The sequence below is a fragment of the Galendromus occidentalis genome, unplaced genomic scaffold (assembly GCF_000255335.2).
Source record: "Galendromus occidentalis unplaced genomic scaffold, Mocc_1.1 scf7180000077185, whole genome shotgun sequence".
Lineage (NCBI taxonomy): Eukaryota > Metazoa > Arthropoda > Arachnida > Mesostigmata > Phytoseiidae > Galendromus > Galendromus occidentalis.
Genome location: NW_003805173.1, coordinates 563,159 through 588,192, shown reverse-complemented (window position 1 = coordinate 588,192; position 25,034 = coordinate 563,159). Strand labels below are relative to the sequence as shown.

General features: G+C 53.9%; 1 protein-coding gene across 1 annotated transcript in view; it reads left to right on the top strand.

The window, feature by feature from the left end:
• The window catches only part of kug (FAT atypical cadherin kugelei), a 38,910-nt gene extending 14,159 nt beyond the window's left edge, over positions 1 to 24,751 (top strand). The window contains exons 6-20 of the mRNA XM_029110976.1: positions 132 to 418; positions 11,142 to 12,479; positions 12,625 to 12,822; positions 14,029 to 14,187; positions 14,372 to 14,553; positions 14,675 to 15,347; positions 15,511 to 16,395; positions 16,691 to 16,714; positions 16,881 to 17,223; positions 17,408 to 19,226; positions 19,327 to 19,693; positions 19,922 to 23,016; positions 23,170 to 23,404; positions 23,562 to 23,861; positions 23,979 to 24,751. Coding sequence (XP_028966809.1) covers positions 132 to 418; positions 11,142 to 12,479; positions 12,625 to 12,822; positions 14,029 to 14,187; positions 14,372 to 14,553; positions 14,675 to 15,347; positions 15,511 to 16,395; positions 16,691 to 16,714; positions 16,881 to 17,223; positions 17,408 to 19,226; positions 19,327 to 19,693; positions 19,922 to 23,016; positions 23,170 to 23,404; positions 23,562 to 23,861; positions 23,979 to 24,751 — 10,678 coding nt within the window. The remainder of the gene's footprint in view (positions 1 to 131; positions 419 to 11,141; positions 12,480 to 12,624; positions 12,823 to 14,028; positions 14,188 to 14,371; positions 14,554 to 14,674; positions 15,348 to 15,510; positions 16,396 to 16,690; positions 16,715 to 16,880; positions 17,224 to 17,407; positions 19,227 to 19,326; positions 19,694 to 19,921; positions 23,017 to 23,169; positions 23,405 to 23,561; positions 23,862 to 23,978) is intronic.
• The last annotated feature ends 283 nt before the right edge of the window (positions 24,752 to 25,034 follow it).

Genomic DNA, 25,034 nt, shown 5'->3' with positions numbered 1-25,034 from the left:
TTCCTCATCCAGCATCTCGCGTTCATTGCGAATACCGCGATGAATATTAATTTCTCGCTCGATCCCTAAACATTCATGAAGGTTATTCACGGCGAACGAACGAATTATGAACCTCTTTTTCTCTCTCGCAGCCAACTGTACAACGTGACCATTCGCGCCAGCGATTCGGGTGAACCGAAACCGCTGCACACCGATACGTTCCTCCTCGTCGAAGTGGAAGATGTCAATGAAAATCGACATGCCCCAAAATTCGCCGACGTCGTGGTCCAGGCCTCTGTGGACGAAAATCTGCCACCGGGAGCCTTCGTGACAACGGTCACAGCCACCGACGACGACGATTCCACGAAACTCGATGGCATGATCACATACTCGATCATCGATGGCGACGGACTGGGACTCTTCTCGATTGATGATAAGGGTGAGTTGCTGAAAGTAGAGTTTTCCTCCTCATAGAAACACCTCGTCGTGTGATCACACGCAGAGTTGCGGTCAACGATCGCTCGGGACAAAGAGTACGTGGCTTGGAATCAGCTAGAAAATCCCTCTTGGCGGAAAGGACGAGCACGAGTCAAGGTCGTTCGGTTTCGAAACGAATTGCTCCGCGGGAAAAATTAGAAGAGACGCTTGAGCACGTGCGGAGCCGAGTATCTCAGCGTTCCGAGCCCACGTCCGATGCCGATAATATTTCCGCTGTTGTGCTCTTTTAATTGGGGTCAGAGTGTGGCTCACGCTTGCTACATTGCCCAACCGACGGTAGGCCGATACAGGGAAGCCATTTGACAAATGCGATACTCCAGCCTGACCAGTCGGTGGAGGCTCGCGCGGCAGGTCGGCCGGCCGGCCGCTGCCCGATCGGTTTGTCGAGTGGCAAACGCGCGGTTTCGGAGTCACGTAGAAGCTTTTACACACATATATCCTCTCGGGTCGTGCAGGCATATTGGCCGGATGGCGGGATTGGTTCGCTCCGCTGGCATCGTTTTGCAGCCACAAGTAATCGACAACGTCGAAGAGAGGTGGGAAAATGCTTTTATCACTGCAAAGTAGCCCCTGTGGGACTCCTCATTCCACGGAGTTCCGACCAAGACATTTCACACGGTCCCGATGCCGCAAGCGGGAAGCTGGAACAGGGGAATCATTTTCATCGGAGCAGGAGCTTTCCGGCGCTCCCGGCTTCGAATCGATATAGGGCTCGAAGTTCCAGCGTTGTTCGGTTGACCGAGCGGGCGACTCGTGATCGAGGACCGATCGATATTCTATTCTCTTATTTTTTTGAAAAATCCCGCGCTGAGAGGACGGCGCGGCGCCCCATCACCGGGTCGAGAGATCTGCTATGAACGTCCCGCTTCGCTCGCTTTGCGCTCCGTATGCTGAAGCTTGCGCATCCTCTCCTCATTTATTTGTTTGCTGATTTATTCCCTTTTGCGTACTCTTTCGCTCCGCTTCATTCTGCATGCTCGACGCCGGAGTGCAATCATTTCACAAAGAAACCTTCGAGATTTCAACATTGATGATTGTCAGCGGGAGTCCTTAGCGAAACACTCCCGCGCTTTTCCCTGCCGGCAAGGAATCTTCCTTCCGAAAAGACTGGCCGGCAAGCAGCTTAGGAGAGAAGATCTCTTAAGAGGGAAGTCATTACTGCCTCGGGACTAATGATTGTCGGTTGGAGTCGAGGAACTGTTTGGCACGGCTCCCGCTGTCGATGGGAACAAAAGCTTTTCCAAACATGGAGAGCAGCCGGAGGGAACACCCGCACCGAGACGCCAATCAAACTTTTGAGCGTCTCGATTGGGCTTTCAATCACGGATCCGTTCAACAGAGCAGGTATCGGAGCCCGTCGAGGTCCGGAAGACTTCCAGTGTTTCGTCCGAATCCTGGAGGACTATGCTTCCCCTCGCTTCCCGTCACGTCAGGCCTCCCAAGTTTCGTATTTCTACGGGGGAACGTTGTGCAATTCGATGGCCTTCGACACGACTAGTAGACCGAGCTCGCTTCGCAAGCTAAAGTCTTTTCCCTCCCCATAGCAGCGAAATTCCTTCGCAAGCCAAGCGTTCCCTGACGTTGTCGTTTCTCTCTGACTGTGACAGGGAGAAGAAATTAACAGTCCATTCGAGCCCGCTAATTTGCCTCACCATTCAAGTTTGCGGGCAGTCGTTTGACGGCGAGGCCCTCGATCTTCGTGAGCCCGAGCTGCAAACGAAATGACCTTTCAAGCCTTATCTGATCCTGTCCGGTGGGAGTGGTACGCATCCCGGCACGCTTTGTCCGGCGTTTCGTAGCTGTCAACATTCGATGTTTCCCGTTCCGCACGTTGCTCCATGTTGTAATACACGCGGACGCAGCCCAGCTATCAAGTTCAGCGGTCGCGCCACTAATTCCGAACCCGTCCTGGAGCGGAGCCGACTCGAGCTCCGCTTCTTAGGTGGTGGGGGACAACTTTAGAACGCAGCTCCAAAGATATACACTGAATTAATGCGTCCGCGAGGCCTTCGTACCTTACCCGTGCCTAAGGTCGATTTCCGATAAGTTCGGGCCCTGATCGGAGTGTTTCGCTCCGGAGACAGTCTCAGGCGGTGTTCCGTGCATCTAAATCAGTTTAAGTGAGAGACCCGGGAAAATAATTCATTCAAGGACGATTTTTCTCGGAGCAAAGGAAATTTAGAGGTCATCCATCTTTCCGTGATCTTCTCGCCCTAATGGAAGGTCACCAGGGTCAGTCCGAGACGGGAAAGCTCGCCCGAGCAGGATCCGCCGTCCCGGGATCTCTTCGGCCGGCAGATCGTCCTGTTCGCAAGCGGCTGCGTCTTGTGAAATTTGTCCAGCAGCGACAGCCGCGAGAACGGCGTTGACGACAACAACGACACCCACGAGGGATTACGATGACCGATTGAAGGAGACACTTGACACCTTCATCCAACAGGGGCGTTTGCCGTCGTGTCAAGTCCGCAATACCGCACCGAGACCACTGTGAGAAAAGAAAAAAAAACGTCGACAAGCTCCGCTGAGTAGACGGAAAGCTTCGAACGGTGGCCGGTGGGCGAGCGACGCGGCGGGCGGTCGAACGGGCGGGCGGGATAAACTTGTTCTTGAAGGAGAGGCTCCCGCAGGCGCGGGGGGAGGGAGGGAGCGAGCGGCTTTCGGAATGGGTATCTCTGTCGTCTTTCCTCTCGTAGTCGCCGGCAGCGTGTCCGAGGGTATCGCCCTCCACCCAGACACCCCGTTGTGCTTCCTAGCGAATCAAATGAATTCCCCATAGAGGAAATCAAGAGACGAACCGAGTCCCCCTCGCCCCGTCATTCTTGTTTTCGACCGTAAGAAATCCTCTGACGCCACCTCAGCTGCCGGTGCTAAAGCCACTGCAGCCGTCGCAGGCAACCGCTCCAGCCATGATCTTCCGCAGCAGCGGCGACGACGACGACGCCTCCTTCTTCTCGTTTGGCCGCATTCCCCACTCACATACATCTCGCACATGACACTCGCTGCTAAACGAACGCATATCTGCATCCTCATACATATTTCATTCGCCATACATCTCTCTTTTAGCTCGTTGGCGGCTTCGTTGACTTCATAGCTACCTGGTTCTGTGGGGGTTGTACTAGACCGATGATTTACAACCATCATTAAGCATACCATTTCGAGAGCAGCGGTCATCGCAGGCAGTTTTTCGTGTGAGAGGAGCGCGGACACCGGGCGAGTCCGGTCTCAGTGAGACGGAAGCGGACGCACGCGACTCCAGGCCAAACTCTTTTCCGAAGTTCGAAGCCGCTCTATTTCCCACGCGGAACTCGATCGACGGTGCGCAATGGAGTTTTTCGCCGTTCGCTGACGCAATCCTCCGATATCTGTATTTTCGAAAAGCTCTTGGTAATCACCCCGAAAGCTCCTAGAATTATTCGTGATACACGATGCGAGTTCGTGGATTCATTCGGAAGGAACGTCTTGCAGAGTATCGTGGTGGACTCTCTGCGTTCCTCTGCGAGTTTGTTTTCGTCTCCAGATATTGGCGGCCATGCTTTCCCCATCGTCGCGTTGAACACGATGAAGTACCAACCGCTCCCGGAACGCCTCTCTGCGCCTCACGCCGCGCTGTCCCTTATGCTCGACCTGCGGTCGCTCGGGGAACTCTGTTGGCCTAGGTGTGTCCGTTTCCTTCGCATACCGCTCCTCGGCTGGCGCAAACGGCGCATCGACCCAATAGCCTGAGCACTCAATTTTAGTTTCGGTACTCCCGATGAGCAAATGATGTGGTCCTGGCCGACTTGCGGATCATCTCTATTTCGGATCCTCATTCCGCACTTTGATTTTCTCAAAGGTGAGTTATCGATCGGAAGATTAGCCACGACCGTCTCCTGCCGGTTCGGGTATTTCCCTTCGGAGCACGCCCGTGAACAACTGGAGGTATCCTCGCTTGAAAGCGGTCACCGGGAGCGGGGGTAGCGTTCACGCGATCACTCCGACAATCAGCAAGATTTTACAGTTCTCTTTGCGCCGCAGATCGGACAAAACACCGCCATTGGATGAGGGAAAAATGCCAGAAGAGTACGAACACAGAGTTCGGAGGGGAAGAAAGGCGCTATTGTACCGTTCCATCCTAATGGTCATTGGATCCATTTGTGCGTTTTGGCCTCGCTTCAAACCTCTCCGGTCGCCGCCGGCAGTGGTGTTGGCGACGGCGGCGGTGTGGATGTTATACCACCACCGTTGCTGCGGACGCCACGATCTGCGTCGCTTTTTCCCTCGCGAGATTCGGTTATCTTCCCCCGACACAGTCTTTCTCTTCCAATATTTCCCCCGCTTGCCGTGCGCTGTCCTTTGTGTAAAGTCAGTGTTTTGAACAAATTGAGTGCCAACTCCTCCCACCATTACAGCAATCAGCACCCCACCCGGTTGTTGGACGCTCAGTCAGTCAGAGCTGTTGGTTAGCCGGATCGGAGTTCCCCACGGCTCTTGAATCCGCCGGTCCGGGCAAGCTCGCCGATTCCCCTCGTCGGTCGTTGTCCGAATAACAATCGCTGCCGAGTGGCAAGTCGACAAGACAACGGGGAACAACGGACGCGGAGGGAACAAGCGGAGACATTCAGCAGGATTGGTGCTGACTTTGCACAAGAACACTCAGCTCGACGAGCGGACGCAGCAAGAGACACGATTGACGCAATTGAATCTATGTATATTTGAGTTTGATTCGATTTGCTGAGCGGTGATACTCGTCGTTCACAACCAATCTATCGATCGGGCAACAAGCGGGCGAGCAAGCAAGCACAGATACCTGCTGAGGGAGGACCATCGAATCCGTGCGAGGCTGTTGACGATTTCTCATTCTGGGCTGCTCGACGTGTGCGATCGGCGGGAGGAGATTTGAGGGAGGGCAGGGGACGAGTAATCGGAGGAAGAACAAATACAAGGGAGACATTCGATGAAGCCTCCCCGGGCATCGGTCGCTCGTAGCGAACCGTCGATCGGTCGAAACCTTCAGTAGAGTTGAACTGCGATTTCATATACGACTCACGTCACCACTTACACTGCTTTGATCAGCTTCTTCTACGAGAGCGAACAGAACGAGGGAAGGTAGAGAGGGAGATGATGAAAGGATCGCGACCGAGACATCGGTATGGGGCCGGGGCTCGAGACAAACTCAAAATCCCGACATCTGGCCTCGGGACGGAGCCTCCAGAGATCTCATTGAGGAACAAGGAATGAGTATATCTCATGAACTTACATATATCGGCTCGCAGAGCTCCCCGCAGATCGTCAGGAGTCACAGCGAATAAGGGGAAATAACTAGAAGAGGAAATCAGCCAAAGAAAAGAGATTACGAATTGTATAGCTCAGGCGGAATCCGCGAAACGCGGATTCGTCGCACACTCCGCGTGCGCGTTTGAGATGCAGGATTGGCTTACACGGAGGGCTCTCATTTTTCGCGATCGACGATCCTGGGATGTTCCGCGGGAAACAACTCTCCGCGAACTCGGAGTCCCTCCTCCCAGTACACACCGAGCTTAGGTTATCCGCGAAATCATGTCAAGCGGGTAAAGTCTCCCCATTTCTGAACTGGGAACACCGCGATCCGTTTCCTAAATGACTTCGCTCGAGTCTTCACCAATCTGAGGAACTCGGTCGCGGTGTCGACTTTCTCCTCCCTCAGGACTGGGTCCTCCATGGCATGCGATATCTACCAACGATCGAGGGAGATCCAATTTTCGGTTGATCAATCGGAGAGTTGCGATTCCGCTTGAACCAGAGCAGGAAAATCGGAGTACTATTAAAAATTCGCGTATTATGGGGGCGTGGAAGTCGCACCGCGAATAGTCGGGGGCACTGTATTATTCAGGGAAGCTAGTCAGTTGAGTGGGGGGAAATATGGGAAAACATTTCATAGAACTCGGATACTCTTGCAGCCGAATAAGCCTGAAGGGGGGAGAAAATGGAGCGGGGCCGCCCATTAGGTTCGCCGGCCGAGTTTTCCGGATACTGCTCGCAGCTGGTTGGTCGGCGACGCACAAGGCGTTGATGAACAGGGAGAAAAGCACAGTTTTGGGTTATCTCAATGCCAATTTGCGCTGAAGGACATCATTACTGCTCCTCCGCACAACTTCGTCGCTCGGTTTCCCGGATGGGATCCGGCGAAGAGTTCACTCAGCTCCGAGCGGGCAACTTAGCCGGCTCAGCCGGTATTTTCCTCGTCTGTGGTAACGGTCAAGCCGAGCCTGGAGAACGAAGGGATCCCCTGTTTCCTTTTGTTCCCGAGTCGGTAGGCGAAAGAGCTGCCTAGTATCCTCTGAAACACCACGAACTCCGCTCGTGAGCAATCAGCGGCAGGAGAGTCTGTTTCCGGTAAATCGATGGATCTACCCACCCATCAATCCGTCCGTCCGTCTATCTCTCGGCGTAGAACTCCCCGCACCTCCCTTTGATCCCCTTTTCATCGAATGTCCTCATGGTGATAAAAACGTCATTTAGTCGCCTCTAAAGTTTTTCCTGGAGCTCATCGCATCAGCCCTTGCAGCGATTCCCTTCGTCGCCCCCTCTATCCCTGATTTCCTCGATCGTCGTTCCTTGAGCCGGCCTTCCCGGACGCTGATCGGTGTCCGTGAAACCAGCCTTCGGCGGTAGCGAGTAGACGGAGTACCGCCAAGGGGAGAAATCCAAAATTCTTCAGCACGCTCTCATTCCATCATCCGATGAGACGACAAAGCCGTCACGCGGAAAATCGAATAGTGAGAGGAGCGGGACTCGCCTATGCAGCCATTCATTCAGTTAAGCAGGCAGGCGGGCTGATTTATTTGCCTAGCGACGCCGGGAAGCTGCGGAACACACGCGGGCTTTCTTTCCAAGAGAAATTCAGAAGAAAAATGACAGAGAACTCCGCGCTCTTCATTCTCGGACCTATTAAAGGCCTCAACGTCTCTCGAGCTCCAGGGGTGCGTCTAGCTCAGAACGATGAACCTTGCTCCAGATTGGTCGCTTTTTCCCGCTCTGAGCACGCTATCCCTTCTTGACGTCTCATTTTACGACGTTGCCCGCCGCATCTATACCTTCGCCTTCTATCTCCGTCCCCTACATGCACATGAACGCGTCAAGGAGCGTTCTCTCGCTACCTCGGCGTATTTCTTGAGATTCCGCATCATTGCTGCTCGGGGAGTCTTTTGAATAGGATTCACGCCGAATTTCCATTGCGTCCACGCACGCCCGATCCCCTCGAGTCTCACAAACCCATCTGAGGGTCTTTACGCTTTCAATGGTGCATCCACTTACGTTGGTTTAATTCCGTGTTCCCGCATGTGCCTCTTTCCACGTGACGTCCGAAGCTCCCCTCCGGTCGGCTAGCATGGAGCGCCTCATTACGAGCGCTCGGAGCAATGCTCAAAAAAGTAACGTATGACCCAGGTGGCCAGGACCAAGAGCGGGCAATATTGTTCTCGAATTTCTCTCGGAAACCCGTTCGGAGATTGATATTCCGCGACGCCTGCGTCGAACAGTTCCGGTTTCGTCGCTTGTTTCTACTGGAAGAAACAGCAAATACGGGTCTCGTTTTCTTCGTGACTGCTATTTCGTTATCCGTTCCTTCTCCCCGCTCGGGACTTCTCAGAATCGGTCTCTTATCAATGTGCTGCCAGACTTGAAGACGGTCGCTAGTATCGGGGAGACCCGATGCGGAAAGGCAGCGGGTGGACTCTCTGATGCTTGACTCGCAAGCTATCTCTCTGTCAGTCTTTTCTCTAATGCGCATTGAGTCCATCAATATTTTCCCACTCGCTTTGTTTGTATTTTTTCTCCAGCTCAGCTGCCATGGCAGACGTCCGCCAATGCGAACGAAACGAGTCAAACATCACTCACTACAGCTCTGAGCTCGTCGCGGATTAAAACAAACTGGACGTCCGAGCGACTCGGGACAAGTCTTTAGTCCTTGTCCTCAAACTAGATTCGAGGCGGCCGATCGAGTCAAAAGCTAAGCGAGCTCCAAACGATCCTCGGAGGCGAGACCGCACAAAGAGACACTGACTCGCGTGTGAAGGAGACTGCCGGATGGAAAAAAAATGAAGGCAGTGGATCCGCGAGCGCTGCCGGAGTGAATCTCGATTTGGTTCAGCAGAAGCGGCAGACGTGGAAACAGCAGCGGTCGCCGTTACCTCTCTATTATGGCGTTAAATGGTGCTGCAAGCAAGCCGTTGATGATGTGGTAACGGCTTAGATTAAAAGTTCCTCCCCGCGGACGAATGGCTCTTATCCTTGCTCGCAGTCCTCCCCCTTCTCCCTCCGTGTCCATCCGCAACCGAATCCCCAGTGCCCGTATGCACTCCTGATAAACGTACTCCTCGATCCGAGTAGATGTGATACAATAAACGAGAAGTCCTCTCTTCCCGCACATTCCTCATTTACCTGTGGTTTGAGCACCGACTCATTCCTAAATCGCGAATTTCCTCAGAAACTGATTCCTCACTTCGCCCGAAGAATTTTCGGTCCCGCGTTTCTGAGTCTGTCAACCCATTCATTGTGTGGTGTGCCTATCTGTTCCATTAGACGAACTCGCATCAATCCGGGTGTCGATTCGGACGGGGGGGCGGAACGTCAGGTCAATTAAAAAACGCTATCCATCGCTTTTGGGGGGGACTTGGAGGGAGCTCGGGGCTGCTGCTTCCACCGAGCTTTTTGCACCGAGCCGGCTCCATTCGCCGCGTGCGTATCAATGGAGTCGCTGAGCGAACAGCATCAATGTTTTTTTTCGAGTCCGGATCCTTTCAATGCCGGAAACGTTTGCGAGCGGGAGTCGAAACTCCCTCCGTTGGGATTCAGCTCTGTCGGATGCCCCGTTCCCTCGGGGCCCCCCGTCGAGATATATGTACATATATGTCTCTTGAATTCTGAAGTTCTGGAAACATCTCCTCATTTTTTTCCAACGGTCACTCTGTGCTCCTCGCTCCATCCGGGGAAGTCGTACGAGACAATGGGGGGATTAGGCTCCGTGGGACCCGCGCCATAACGACTTGTTGTGCTCGCGTAGTTGTCGGCGATCTCGGGGGTGTATGTACTACGAATGAATGTATGGATGGAGACGTCTCGGGTGTCAGCGGTTTACAAAGTCTCTTCATCCATGCAGCAGTCATGCCGCCATCGCCGCTGCCATCGGCCATTTGTCATAGACGACGTTTTTGTGGACCCTGTTGGTCGGTCGCTCGCTCGGCCGACTCTCTCGTTCCTCTGCTCGTTCAGTCGGTCATTTTCCCGTCCCCCACGCAACGTTCCTTCCTCCGTTCGTTGCTTCGTTCGTTCGTCCGTCCGTCCGTCGGGTTCCTGTGTCGACATGGCGGAAAAGGAGAATGGCGTCTATTCCCAAAGCGCATGGACGGCTCTCCGGGCGAGTCATAACGGCATGGCAGCACCGGCGATTCCATCGAGATGTTGCTGTACTGGTCTCGGAAGAAGTTGCGAAGGAAAGCGGAGAGCTTATTTAGACAGATGCTAAATAAGTTGTTCTAACGATCGTATAACGATGATTACTCTCGGCATAGCCTAAAACAAGTGAATGCTGTTCGCCGTAATTAGGCCGAAACATTAATTTTCTGCTGGTGCTGCCGCTCTAGTCGCAGCTCCTGGTGCAGCTGCCGTTCGTGCTTACGCTCGACACGACCGCATTGACGAATGCTCCCGCTCGTTCTGCAGCATCGGCGAATAAGTCCGGACGAGCTCGGGCTCTGACGACCGTCGGAGCGATGAAGAAGAAATGAAGGTCCCCGGGGACGGGGGCACTGAGAAGCTGTCGCGGATGATATAGTGGGGCATAATAACAGAACGAAATTCGTCCACAATCTATGGGTGGCCTGGTAAATATCGATTCGGATTGTTCGCATATTGTTGTCGGCAAGCTTTGCCCTTGGACTCGAATCGATTCGTCCGATTCCCACAGTCCGAGCAGGATGATGATCTCCGACGCTCAGGAGATCGAGCCGTCGGCTGGCTCTCGCTGGACTTGGAGCTGTGGCGGTTGCTCCTTCCGATGCACTTGCAGAACGCGAGACTTCCGAGACTCATGACGCGGGAGCGCCGTGATGAGTATTGAAAAGTTGCTGCGTCAACAAGCTCGTTCGCGTGCGCCTACGAACGGAACCGGAATGCCTCCGTCGGTAGCGATAGTGGCTCAATCGACACTGGAGCGTGGCGTGTCGAGCCGGGCCGGCAGCCAGTCAGAGAATCATCGGTTGGATATCTCCGTCCGACTGAAAGTAGGACGTCAACTTATCCGATGTACGGGGTCGCAACTCGAAGAAGACCGACGGCCAGGAAGCCGATATGAAAAGGATTGCCATCCTTTGTTCCAAGCGCGAAACTTTGATCGGAAAGCTAAGGACCGCTGCGACTGGACTTCTCCTTTTAACGTCGTTGCTCTTTTGTGAGACTGTCGAACGAGTTACCCCTTATATCCCGTACAAGGAGGAGCCGCGTCTCGGTCGCTCATTGTTGCGATCTATGGGGTCCGGCATTCTCCTGCCGCTCGACGTTTTTCCGCACCTCCTTTGTCGCCGCATCACTGCTCGCAGCGGAGTCATCTTCCTAGCGCTCGGAACTTTGGGGGAGGAGAGGAGGCTTCTCTTTCCGGCTCCTTGTTTTCCCGACGCGACGACTAACGCATTCCCGGTCTCTTCTTCCAGGAACCATCCGGAGTAGATCCGTCCTCGACTGCGAGAACAAACCCTACTATTGGCTCGTCGTGTCCGCCACGGACCGCGCGGCGGTGCCGCTCAGCTCGCGCCTGGACGTTTACGTGAAGGTCAACGACGTCAACGACAACGCACCGTTGAGCAAACTACCGTATTACAAAGGCACTGTTCTCGAAGACTCAGCAGCGAACGTCTCCGTTCTCGGGCTCGAGGCATTCGACAACGATCACACTGCCAACATGGACAACATAACGTTTAGAATTACGGCTGGCGACCCCCAAGGCCATTTCCACATCGATACGTACTCGGGCCGCATCACGACCACGGACCGAAGACTAGACCGTGAGATCCAGGACAAGTTCCTGCTCGACGTGACCATCACCGACGACGGCACGCCTCCACTGTCTTCCGTGACGCAGGTGCTCATTCACGTGGGCGACATAAACGACCACGATCCGAAATTCACTCAAGTGCAATACCGTTTCAAAATCCTCGAGCAAGAGGAGCTCAAGGAGCAGGTCGACTTGGCGCAAGTGATCGCCACCGACGACGATACCGGTGCCAACTCGGAGCTCGCCTATTCCATAACAAAAGGGGCCACGTTTCGTTTCTCGATCGATCAACAAACCGGAATGATCCGTTCCCGATCCGCTTTGCTCAAAGACGAAATCCACGAACTGCACGTCAAGGTCAGCGACCTCGGAGAAGTTCCAAGACACTCCACTTGCGTCGTGATGCTGCACATCGCATCGAAGCCGTCTTCGTCGGAGAACCGTCCGCCGAAAATCAAATCTGTCGACGTAAGCGAGGTGTTTGAGGTCGACAAAGTAGGACACGTAGTGGCCATGATCTCGGCGATCGACCTCGATCTCCACAGCATCTTCTTCCGAATCGTTTCGGGCAACGAGAAGAAGCTCTTCGCGTTGAAAAAACCCGACGAGGGTGCTGTGATAGTCGCTAGACGGATCGTGCAGTCGGACGTGGGAGCGTATACGTTAGGCGTAGAATTAAGCGACGGCCTCGCCAAGACCTATACCGAGATCAACATAACCGTCATCGACGACAACAATCAATACCCTGAGTTCATTGAGGAGACCTACAACGTCGAAGTTTCGGAACTCGTCTCCCCCGGTACGGAGATCCTAAAAATCAAAGCCGTGGACAAAGATCTCAACGATCAGCTCTTCTACGCCATTCACAACGCTGCGGCGACCAACAGTGTGCAGAAGTTCCATTTGGCGGCGTCGACCGGCGTTCTACAGGTTGCGCAGCCTCTCGATCACGAGGAAACCCGCGAGCACATCATCACCGCTCTAGCTAAGGATTCAGGTAAGGCAGACCGAGGGCTTCGATCGGAACCTCCTCCTCCCGTTCCCCCTTCCGCTCCCATCCCGAAATCCTGGGAAGGAGAATGGTACTTATTCCCTCGGGATGGTCCACGAGGAAACTTCAAATATTCTGACGCTCGTTACAGGTTGGCCTGGGAAACGCGCTTATGTTCGGATCCACATCCACGTGGCGGACCATAATGACCACGCGCCTGAATTTCTACAGAGCTCTTTCGAGGGCAAAGTGTTCGAGAGTGCAGCTTTAGGAACCTCGGTCGTTCAAACGACCGCGGTCGACAAAGACCGCGGAGACAACGCCCGCATTTCGTACAGCATCGTGTCCGGTGAGTCTAGCAAGTAATTGAAAGCAAACGACGGTATCCCACGCTTTGCCGTCCGCCCCGGTACGTGAGGCCGACCAGGGAGCGTGCTCCCGGGCATGGAAGACAGAAATAAGAGGCTTCAAAGAGGAAAAGCCAATCGAATTTCCGAGGTCCATCGAGAAGTTCCGGTGTTCCCCGTTCTACCCATCGGTGCAGCAATTTTCGATGAAATCCGTATCGGAGCTATTGGCTCCGTCACTCAAACGCCGAGAGAGGGGCGTACTTTGGCCGTGAGCGGTCTCGTCTTCGCCGTTACAGTGATTGTGTCAGATTGCATTACGTGACGGAGGAGCAAGAGAGATAGTGAGGGACACGGGAGGAGGATGAGCGCCGCCGGTCGAATTCCCGACTAATTGCGCAAAGACTCCTTGATAAATATGGTTTGGCGGAACCGGGACGAACGCTCTCTAAAATCCTCGCCCGCCTTTGAAGCTCGGCTTCTGCTCCATCGAGTTCACGACGTGAAACCTTCTCCCCCCACATTCCGTCCAGTAGAAGCTCCGGATCAATTATGCTACACTGGGAGTACAGCGAGAGAGGGGGAGAGCGACCGAGTTAGCCGAAAAAAATGGCGGCACTCCTTGAGACGAAACTACAGCGCCAGCGTAGCCACTTGGCTCAATATCTTCGCTTGATCCCCCGTTTTCCCCATGGTCCCCGCTCTGCTCTCGTCGGCTTCCGTCCGTCGCGCCGCTGACCCTTTGGCCGTCAATCGTACCTTTCGGGGACATGCAGGTGCTCGGCAGCGATGGATCCGACTCGAGCCGACTCCAAACATATGGCGCAGAGATCATCTAGACTTCCGAATCCATGACCCCCCCTCCCCCCGGAGATGTCCCCGAGAGGTACGCTTCCCCGCGAACCCAAGCAATTATACTCATCCCCAAATACGCGTCTTATTCTCATTGATCTCGGGTCCGTCAAGGAGGTGCCGCACCTTCGAGTCGACGCGTATCGTTCCGACGCACTGCCGTGCCTTCCTACACGACGGTGTTCGGAAGAATCGGAGATTATTCGAGCTTGTATACGCTTGTGATACGCCGGGCTCTTAAGCCGAACGCATGCGGTCGCTCTCGTTCGGGAGCGATGGGCAAGCACACAAGCGATCCGAGCAGGCTCTCACAAGTTGATTTCATGTGGCTGAGTTCGTGTTCTATCTGCTCGCAGGAAATGTCGGGAGCAGTTTCGCCATCCAACCCCAACTCGGAACGATTAGCGTTGCGAAATCTCTGAGCCAACAACTGCTTCCTGAATACTATCTGGTGGTAAGAGCCGCTGACCACGGATCCCCATCGCTGAACTCCACCGTGACCGTCCATATAAAAGGTAAGTTTGCCGTGGGCTCGTCGCGGTCTAACTTACTGAGGCGGCCACCGCTTCCTATTTTATTATTCCTTATTGCTCAGGATGCTTGCTACCTTCCCGGAGCTAGCGTTCTCATAGTTGCGGGCTCCCACTGAGCTCCAAACAACATGGACTCGAATCAATGCGTGTCCGCGCTCCTTTCCAGTCACCATGGCGACTAATGCACCTCCGAAATTCGAAGCTGATACCAAAGTCGTGGAAGTCGAAGAAAACAAACCGATCGGAACACCCGTGGTCGTGACCCAAGCCCAGAGTGGATCTGCACTCTACTATGATATATCTCTCGGAAACGATGAGGGATGCTTCTCAATCGACCAAAATTCTGGCGTACGTATCCGAGCTCTATGCTGACGCCGTACTCGTTTTGAGCAAAGCGGCCCATTTCCTTCATGAGAAGGAGTCTCTCCCGTCCCTTTTGGCTAAATTCTTCCTTTCCGACCCCTCGCAGATCGTGACGACGGCATGCGTCCTGGATTATGAGCAGAAACAACAGTACCTCATTATCGTTCGGGCGACCAATCTCGTCAACTCCTGGACCGAAATGGCACTCACAATTCACGTGGTCGACGTCAACGACAACGCTCCTGTCCTCGAACCGAAAGTATATTTTGGAACCATAAGCGAAGCCGCCGAACCCTCGAGCGTCGTCATGACCAACGAGTCGCTGCCTCTGGTGGTCACGGCGACAGACGCCGACCGTGACATCAACGCACACCTGTCGTTCGCAATCGTAGACACCTGGGCTAGGCGATACTTCAGGATCGACTCCTCGACCGGATCGATCTCAGCTGCGCACCGCCTCGACCGTGAGCTCAGGAGTTCCTACACGTTCAGCGTCGAAGTCTGCGACAACGGAAGACCAACGGTTTTGTGTAGTCGTGGACCAGCGAAAGTTTCCGTGGAGATCCTCGACGTGAACGACTCGCCACCGATCTTCGAGAAAGACTTGTACAACGTGACGCTTGTGTTGCCCACTCACCGCGGCGTCACGGTAGCCGAACTCGTGGCCCACGACGCCGACATAGATCCAGTCATCAAGTACTCGATCATCGGCGGAAACATCGAAGAGCACTTCCAGGTTGATTCCGTGACCGGACTGGTCAAGGTCAATCAACCCGACAGTAAGTTGACAGGCCGTGAGAGAAGTATCGAGCGGAATCATTCCCCCTCTCCCCTTCTTCCTGCGTGAATCGCACATTCGATGAGGGGAAATTCAAATTTCCCCCTCAGACTCTTCACCGGACTCCTCGAATTTCCCTAATTCCCCCCATTTTCGTTTTGCAGACATGCTCGATTACTATCGGTTGGTTGTTTCCGCGCACGACGGCCTCCACGAGCGTACAGCGTCGCTGCACATCAGCGTTGTGAAGAGTCCCCTTCACGGCAATCCCTCGTTCCGATTCTCGTATCCACTCTACGAGAGCCGCGTGGTCGAGAATTCGGACGCGACGAAAGCACCGCTGCTCGTCCTCAGCACGGTTGGAACTCGTCTCCAAGAACCGATCCATTTCAAGCTGTTGAACGAAGAGGCCAAATTCATCGTCGGCGAAACATCGGGCGCGCTCACGGTTCGGCCCGGCACGGTCTTCGACCGGGAACAACAAGCCGACTACAGGCTTGTGGTCAATGCCGTCGCTCTCGCCACCGAAAGAGTTGCGAGCACCTTGATTGATGTCACAATTGAAGACGTGAACGACAATGCGCCAACATTTGTCGATACACCCTACCATTGTGTTGTGCCGATCGAGTCCAACAAAGGCGAACAGGTTCAGAAGGTTCGCGCGGAAGACCCCGACGACGGAGCGAACGGACGAGTGCTCTACTACCTCCGCGATTTGCACAAAGGAGTGTTCGACATCGACTCGAAGAGTGGGAACATCACCCTCCGGAAACGTCTTCCTTCTCATATGACGCAGTACACGATCACGGTCGTTGCCAAGGACGAGGGCAACCCACCAATGTATTCTGAGGTGCAGGTGCCGGTCAAAGTGGTTACGCGGACGATGCCCTCGTTCCAGAAGCAATTCTATAGCGCTCATGTGAAGGAGAACCATCTGCCAACGGAGCCGGTGCTCACGCTCATCGCCCAGAGTCCAGGTGGTAAACCTCTCATCTATGACATCACTGAGGGCCACCACAAAGAGGATTTCAGACTAGACTACCAAGCCGGTAAGTCCTGGCGGATATCTGTCGATGAGTTTCGCCTCTATCACCTGCCGATCGCACCCAGTTGTGTTCGGTATTCCGTGCTTGATTGTTTTTGTGAAGTTTCGTGTTTTCCCTCCATCGTCGTGCTGGTCGTCCCGTTTGATCGATAGTGAATAATCATCGTCGTATCATGATTTCACTCATCTACCCAATCAGTGGATTGATCTCGAGGTTGGAGGAATATGACGTTCGGATGGAGGGAATGTTTTGCGTTGCATGCTAAGTTTTTTCTTTTTTTGTTTTCCGTGTGTTACAGGTCCGAGCACGGCCAACGCGCCATGTGAGTACGGTTTCTCGTTTGGTTCGAATTTCTACTGCAAGCTTGCGTTCCGTTGAACAATTTAATCGTCTTTGGGGTTGTCGTCGGGAGAAAAATAAAAGACAGCGATTCCGGAGCTTTCTGCTCGCGGGGTGAACGCTTGCTGATAATTTTTCGTTACCCATAGGTGTCATGTACGTCAATGAAGAGCTGGATTTCGACAAGACGGCGAAATACGACCTCACGGTGCGGGCGACCGACTCATTGAGCGGGGCACACTCCGATGTTTCTGTGACGATCTACGTGGAGGACGTCAACAACCATCCGCCACTGTTCGAGCAGATCATGTACAACGTTTCCGTTTCTGAAGTCTCGCCGCCGGGTTCGAGCATCCTTACGGTCCGTGCGCACGACAAGGATTCAAACAGCGTCATCAGCTACTCCGTCGAGGATTCTGATCGCTTCATCATCGATTCCAAGACGGGTGTCATCAGCCTGAGACGTTCATTAGATTACGAGAGGCATTCCAGGTCAGTCTTCTCCCTTGGATACCTTCTACCTGTTTTTTCGGGTTTCAGGACGACCCTTCTGCACATTTGTCGAAAAGTGAACCCACCAGTCTATTTCTTGAGCGTCGGCCGTGGCGGGATTTCCGCTGCAATTTTCGAGACGGAAAACGTTTCCCTGACAGAATTCTCCCTTGTCCTTCCGCAGAATCACACTGACGGTGATGGCAACCGATTCCGGACCCCCACAGCCGCTGTCGTCTACGGCCTTGGTCTTCATCCAAGTGACCGACATCAACGATAGTCCTCCAGTTTTCGACCGCCCCGTTGTAGATTGCTCCATAAGCCAACTGGCCCGAAGAGGGCAATTCGTCGCCCACCTCGGAGCCAGTGATCCAGATTTTTCCCCGAGCGTTCTGAGCGTTCACCAAACGTTGGCCCGCTTCCCAGATCAGTTCAATCACAACACCCCCACTCTCGCTTATCAGATAATTTCCGGCAGCCAAGCCTTCACTGTCGACCGTTACACCGGAATCGTCTCTGTGAGCAACTTACACTTCTTCCGCGAACTCGTCAAGTCCGACCAGGACGTCCACGCGCTGAACGTGTCCGTCACCGACGGAGTGTTCGTCGCATTCTGCAAACTGAAGGTCCACATCGTGCCCGCGAACAGCCACTCGCCCAAGTTTACGCATTTTGAATACGAGGCCATCGTTCCCGAGAACTCATCAGCCAGTACGTACATCATCACCGTGTCGGCTGCCGACCAGGATCGGGGCCAGTACGGTCGAGTGAAGTACTCTATCCAGTCGGAGGAAATGACTCATTATTTCACCCTGGATCCGGACACTGGCGAACTCCGCACAAAAAGAACTCTCGATCGGGAAAAACGCTCCCTGTACAAAATCGCCATCGTCGCCGAGGACGGCGGCGCCAGAATCGGGCACAGCGTCGTCCGCGTCACCGTCACCGATGAAAACGACAATCCACCGCAGTTCCTCTTGCCGGAATACAGATGCAACGTGAAGAACTTCACGACAGGTCAAGCCATTTTGAAGGTCACCGCAACCGATCAGGATCTCCAGCCAAGGGGTTTGAAATACTCGTTCCGAGACGGCGATCCGCAGAACATCACCGACAGCTTCGGTATCGTCGAAGACAATGGCGAGATATTCCTCAAGAAACCGCTGACAGAAGGCGCTCGCTACCAGTTTTTCGTCAAGGCATCCGACGGGGTTTTCGAGACGGTGGCACCAGTAGTAGTGGTAGCCCTGCATCCGAACCAGAAGGAACCCCACGACTCGAACCGCATCCGAGACCTCTATGTCAAGGAGAACGCTAAAATCCCAACTGTGATCACGACGTTGAACGATCAACCGTCGGGTGACGTCAGGTACGAACTCTTGTCGTCCGAGAACGAGATTTCCCTCTTCACCGTAGACCGGGACACCGGGAGGGTCACCGCCATCAGGTCGTTGGACCGGGAGGAGTGCTCCAAGTACCACATCGGCATCAAAGCCGAGTCTCGTTCCAGTGGATTAATCTCCCAGATCCAGATTAACGTGATCGTCACTGACGAGAACGATAATAAGCCCGAGTTCGAGTCGGGCGCGGCAGGATATGTCGTGCGCCTGGCCGAAAACATTCCGGTCGGGAGCAAGATCTTGCGACTGGTGGCCAATGACGTCGACATCGATCTGAACGGAGTTGTGACCTACGATTTCTTCGAGCGCAACGACCCGGCTGCCGATATCTTCCAGATAGATTCGCAAACGGGTTGGATCACGAACCTAATCGCCCTCGATCGGGAATCCGTTCCGTCGTACAACCTCTCGGTGGTCGCCCGGGATAACGGCTCTCCTCTGAAACAGTATTCGACGAGCTCGGTGTTCATCAATGTGGTCGACTACAACGACAACCCTCCGACGTTCTCGCGAGATCTATACGACGTTGAGGTTGACGAAGACGCACCCGTGAACACCGAGATCTTCACGCTCGAAATTCAAGATCCCGACGACCCCAAAAGCGTGAGCGTTTTTTCTTCTTTTCCGTGCATGGACCCGAGGCTGGGCGGCAGATTTTCCCTATACACTCCTTTATACTATAATTTTTCTTATTTATTTGCAGCAAACCATGTACTTCTATCTAACGTCCGGCGACGACCGGAATCACTTCGGACTGTCGGACACGGGCGTTTTATTTGTCCGGCAGCCCCTGGACCGTGAAAGCCAGGAACATTACATCCTAGAAATCGCTGCCAGCGACGGTCTCCATGTCGCGAATACGAAAGTCAGCATCCGACTGCGAGACGCCAACGATAATGGTCCCGTCTGTATACAATCGAAATATATTGAACAAGTCAAAGAAGACGTGTCCCCCGGAAGTTACATCCTAACTGTGGCGGCGAAAGATGCCGACATCGGGATCAATGCCGAGATGCGTTTCTCGCTCCGAGGCAAGGGACACGAACAGTTTATTATCAACTCGACGACGGGTAAGATATACACATACGCTCATCGGGTTCCGGCGCGATCGATCTTTGTTCTGTGTTCTTTATCCGAGGAAATAACATTGATCAGACGATTCGGAGCGAGAAAAATATTTCCAAATGAATTATTATTAATATGTCACGGAATGAAGGCAAAGCGCTAGGTTTCGTTCTGCGGTATCGTGGAGCTATGGCGCCGTTATCTCAACGAAGGCGAAATTTTTCTCTCCACAGGAGAGCTCCGGGTCAGCAAGGCACTCGATAGAGAAACGCAGTCTTCTTATCTACTGACTGCCCACGTACAGGACAGTCAGCACATGGAATGGTCTTGCACGTCGAGTATTCGCATCATGGTCAGCGACATCAACGACTGCGCGCCACAGTTTCTCAAGGACAACTATACTGTGGCGATTCAAGAGGACGCCGAGATAGGCACCGTGTTGATGAAGATCTACGCCACCGATCGAGACGTCGGCATCAACCGCAAGGTGTCCTATAGTCTGATGGACAGCGCCGGGGGCTACTTCGAAATCCAGTCCAATACCGGTATAATACAATTAATGAAGACGCTCGATCGGGAATCGGTCGACTCGTACCGGCTCGCCGTCGAAGCGATCGATCACGGCCAACCGAGGTTGTCCTCGGCAGTTTCGGTGAATGTCGTTGTCCTCGATGTGAACGACAACCCGCCCGAATTCACGAAGAAAATGTACTTCGCAAACATCAGCGAGATGGCACCGCACGGCACGCACGTGGCGCAGGTCAAAGCGTTCAGTCGAGATATCGGCATCAACGCGGAGATCAGCTACAAGCTCGAGAATGCGGACAACTTCGATATCGACCCGGAGTCCGGAATCGTTTCCGTCATGCGTTCTCTCGACTACGAAACGCAGGCCCAATACATGCTGTCGGTGGTGGCGCAAGACGGGGGAACGCCGGCGCTCAGTTCCACCACCCTGCTGAACGTGACCGTGTTGGATTTCAACGACAACAGGCCAACGTTCGACAAGGGCCGCTACAACTCGGTCATCCGTGAAGACACCAAAGTCGGGGAACGCATTTTGCAAATCCAGGCAACCGACGCCGATAGCGGCGTGAACGGGGAACTGTCGTACGCTGTTGTAAACGCAAGCGACTATCCAGAGTTCGCCATAGATCCGCAGTCGGGAGTTGTGGTTCTGCGCAAGAGTCTCGACAGAGAACTCCAGTCCGACTACTACTTCCTGGTGGTGGCCCATGATGGAGGTGAACCCGAACTGAACGAGACCGTTGAGGTTTCCATCACGCTTTCGGATATAAACGACAACGCCCCTCAGTTTGTGAAGGGAGGCAACTATTCGGCCATCGTCCAAGAAGGCAAACGCGATCAGAAAGTCATCGAAATCCAGGTGACGGACAGAGATACGCCCGCCAATGCCGGCCCCTTCACGCTAACGATCCTCAATGGAAACTTCAACTCGGACTTCGTTGTTCGGGGAATGTCCATCTTCACGCACGGGTCGCTCAACACCGAACGTCGCGCCGAATACAACCTCCAGATCCAAGTGAGCGATGCGGGAACGCCTTCGCTCAGCTCGAAAACGAATCTCCACATCAAGGTCATCGAAGAGAGCAAATACCCTCCGGACGTCGACAGTTTGCACATTTATATCACGTCGTATCTCGACGATTTCCCCGGTGGTCTCATCGGCAAAATCCACGCGAGCGATCTCGATCCGTACGACAAACTTAGATTCGAGCTGTCCGACAAAGAGAACGCCTTGTTCACCGTCGACCGAGAGGAGGGGATAATCTCTGCCCAGAATGGTCTGGACGTGGGTTCGTACGTTGTGAACGTCAGCGTGAGCGACGCGAAATTCACCACCGAGACCCAGGTGGTCGTCGACGTGACGCTGATTACCGAGGACGCGCTCAACAACGCCGTCATTCTGACGTTGGCCGACGTCACACCGGAAGACTTCCTGCTGACCTATCAGAAGGGTTTCCAGAGCGGTTTGAAAATTCTCTTCGGACTGAAGAAACAGAACGTCCACATCATCAGCATACAGCCGAGCATCAACTTGAGCCCGTCGAACAATTCCATCGAGAAGAGATCGCTTTCGAAACGCTCCACCCGCCGCGACAATCTCGACATTTTGTTCGCCGTTCGGAAGAACCAACTCTACTACGACGCTGCGATCATATCCCAGAAACTCAGGGAGAACCAGTCTCTCATGGACAAGGAAATCGACAGGAAAATTCTCCACATCTCCCAGAATAGATGCAGAGACGGCATGTGTGTCAACGGAGTTTGCTCGGATACCGTCGAACTGGATCGGAGCGATCTGCAAGGCATCAATACCGATCGGATTAGCTTCGTTTCACCGAGGCACTACCCCATGCTCGAATGCATCTGTCAACCCGGCTTCGGAGGCCCGAAATGCAAGGATCCAATCAATGAATGCTCGAAAAACCCGTGCATTGCGCCAAAAAACTGTATACCGTCAACTCTGCAGACGACCGGCTACACCTGTCAATGCCCCGAGAACACGGGCGGCCCTCTCTGCAACGAGACATGCGCCGATTCGAATTCGGAGACGTGCTACATAGAACGGCATCCTCTGAACTTCGACGAGAGGTCCTACGCTCACTACGAACTCAATCACGGCATCGAGAAACGGCTGATGTTCAGCGGCCGAGTGAGAACATTCCAGCAGTCGGGCGTCATTCTGTACGCTGCAGGTCCCAGAGATTATGCGGTGCTCGAAGTGCACAACGGCAAGGTGCAGTTCCGTTTCGATTGCGGATCGGGCGAAGGTCTCGTCCGAGTCTCGCACAAGACCATCACCGACGGAAAATGGCATCACGTTATCTTGGAACGTCGCGGCAACTTCGCCCGCGTTTCTGTCGATCGCAAGTGGGAGGCGAGCGGGGTTTCTCCGGGCAGTCACGATATTCTCAATCTGGATGAGAAAAATTCGCTTTTTATCGGGGCGATCCTGGTGGGCTACTATCGGGACGAGATCCGGCGAGGCTTTTTCGGCTGCATGGACGACATAAAAGTCAATTCCGTGTGGCTGCCTCTGCACGTGACAGGGTCGTCGAATGTCGCCCAACTCAAACGATTCGTCAACGTTCAATTCAAATGTAAAGACCCTCTGCCGAACCCCGGAGCTTGCGGAGCCCAACCCTGCCACAATGGGGGAACTTGTCTCCTAGGTCTGAACATCAACAACTTCACTTGCGTCTGCAATGAGCCGCGTTTCAAAGGCAGTCATTGCGAGGTTGACACCGATCCGTGCGCATCGAATCCGTGTCTCTTCGGAACTCTCTGCACGATTGTACAAGATGTGAGTTCTCCGTTCCTGGGCATTCCGCATCAAATCGACTTCGATAGATAACCCCGTCCCCGACTTCCGCAGCGGAGCGAATCCGCCCAATTTGTGGTCCCTTATCCGAACCCTGTGGGTGGTGAAATTCCTCTAACTAGTCATCTTTTTCAGGGCAAGAACAATGATTTCCAATGTGAATGTCCACCGCAGCTTAGCGGAAAACGCTGCGAATACGGCCAGTACTGCAATCCGAATCCCTGCCAGAACAAAGGGGTTTGCGAGGAAGGAGAGACTGGTTTTACGTGCAGATGCCCCATCGGATATCGTGGGGAGCGTTGTCAATACGACATCGACGAATGCTTGCATCCGATCTGCGCTCGAGGAGCCACCTGCATAAACCTTCTGGGTAGGTCTGCCGTAGAAACCCGAGGACTCGGGTCGAAGCCGAAGCGTCCGCCACCGTCACCATAACAAATTCGGATGTACCTGCGTATACCGAAACTCATTCGTCCTGGGCACGGTGAACATGTGATAATAATAGCGCGCCTTCCTCTTTTCTGCAGGTGGTTTCGAATGCGTCTGTCCTCCGAACGTCACGGGACCCTTCTGCAGCGAGCACTTGCAGCCACCACTGATCATCTCGAGCAAACTCAACACCACAGTCGAAGAGCTGATCGGTATCGTGTCCGTTGTGTCGTTGGTGTTCCTGTTAGCGCTCTTGACCGTGTGTTTCTTCCGATACCAATTCAAGAAACATCGCCGCATGCACCTCCAGAGCCAGGTGATGCTACAAGGCGCGACTGGGGACTCCCTCGACTACTGCTCGAACAAGAAACAAAAGAAAAAGAAACATCAGCAAACTGGTAAGCGCAGAGCTCAAGGAGTTCCTATAGCTCGGTCGAATTGACTGCGATTCGGAGCCAAACCCTCAAGTTCCGACATTTCCCGGTTTTGCCTCACCAACGATTTTTTTCCCGCAGCTGAGCAGTGCCAGATGGCCGATCTACTTCTGGACATTGCTGGGAAGACCGGGAAACTCGATGGGGGATCCATGATGAACAATCTAGACAAGCAGCCCATGCTCAACGTCCAAACCACGCAACTCGGACCCGAATCAGGGATGACACTTCCCACGACCCCGCAGTCGATTTTGCGTCTTCCTCGGGGCGGAGATCCCTACATCAACAAAGATCAGATGTACGCCGAAGACAAAATCAAAAATTGTTCGATCGCAAGCGCTGCAAGCCAGCCTGGCCTTCGCTACGACGACCTGCAGGGCTACAGCTGGGATTACAGTGACCTGACTGCCGAACAGAGAGCGCTCACGTCGAATATCCCCGAGCATGTGCCCGCCATAAACGACGAGGTCAATAGTCTTCTGAGCTCTACAGAGTCCAACTCCCACTCGAACCTCACCGCCCTCGGCTTGTCCGCAATCCAAATCACACCCCCGCCTCCTACGGGTCTCGGCGACCTCAGCTTCACCACGTCGAGTCCAGTACAGCTGGGCTTCGAGGACCAGAGCGTGCTGTACAACCGCGGCCTGAACGACTATTTACCTCCCCACGCACTGTCGCGGGACACGTCCATCAACTCAGAATGCGGAGCAGACTTCGTTTCTTATGGTTTTCCGCAGGGCGGCGGAAAAGGCTTCGTTCTGAACACTCGGAATCCGCCGTCGAATGTCAGTGATGGCAGCTCGACGAGCGACGACAACACGGACAACACCGTGGTCCGAAGGGTGCATGTATGATTCGCAGCTGCTGATCAGCATCTCCAGAACAGCTGATCAGCGGGCGAGTTTTCTCAGAGGATGTGATTTCGAGAGAGTGAGAAAGGGAAAGAGAACTTGGAAAACCCGAACTTCTGGATGGAGGTCCGGAATCTCGGGATTCGAGGCTCGTAACGATCCGAGATGCTTCGATAGAGTTAGCAGTCGCCAACGTCAGAAAACTACACACCTGCAATGCAAGATACCAATATATTTCTGGGGACGCGGAAAAAACGGCGAGCAGCTCGGACACTCAGAACGCCCG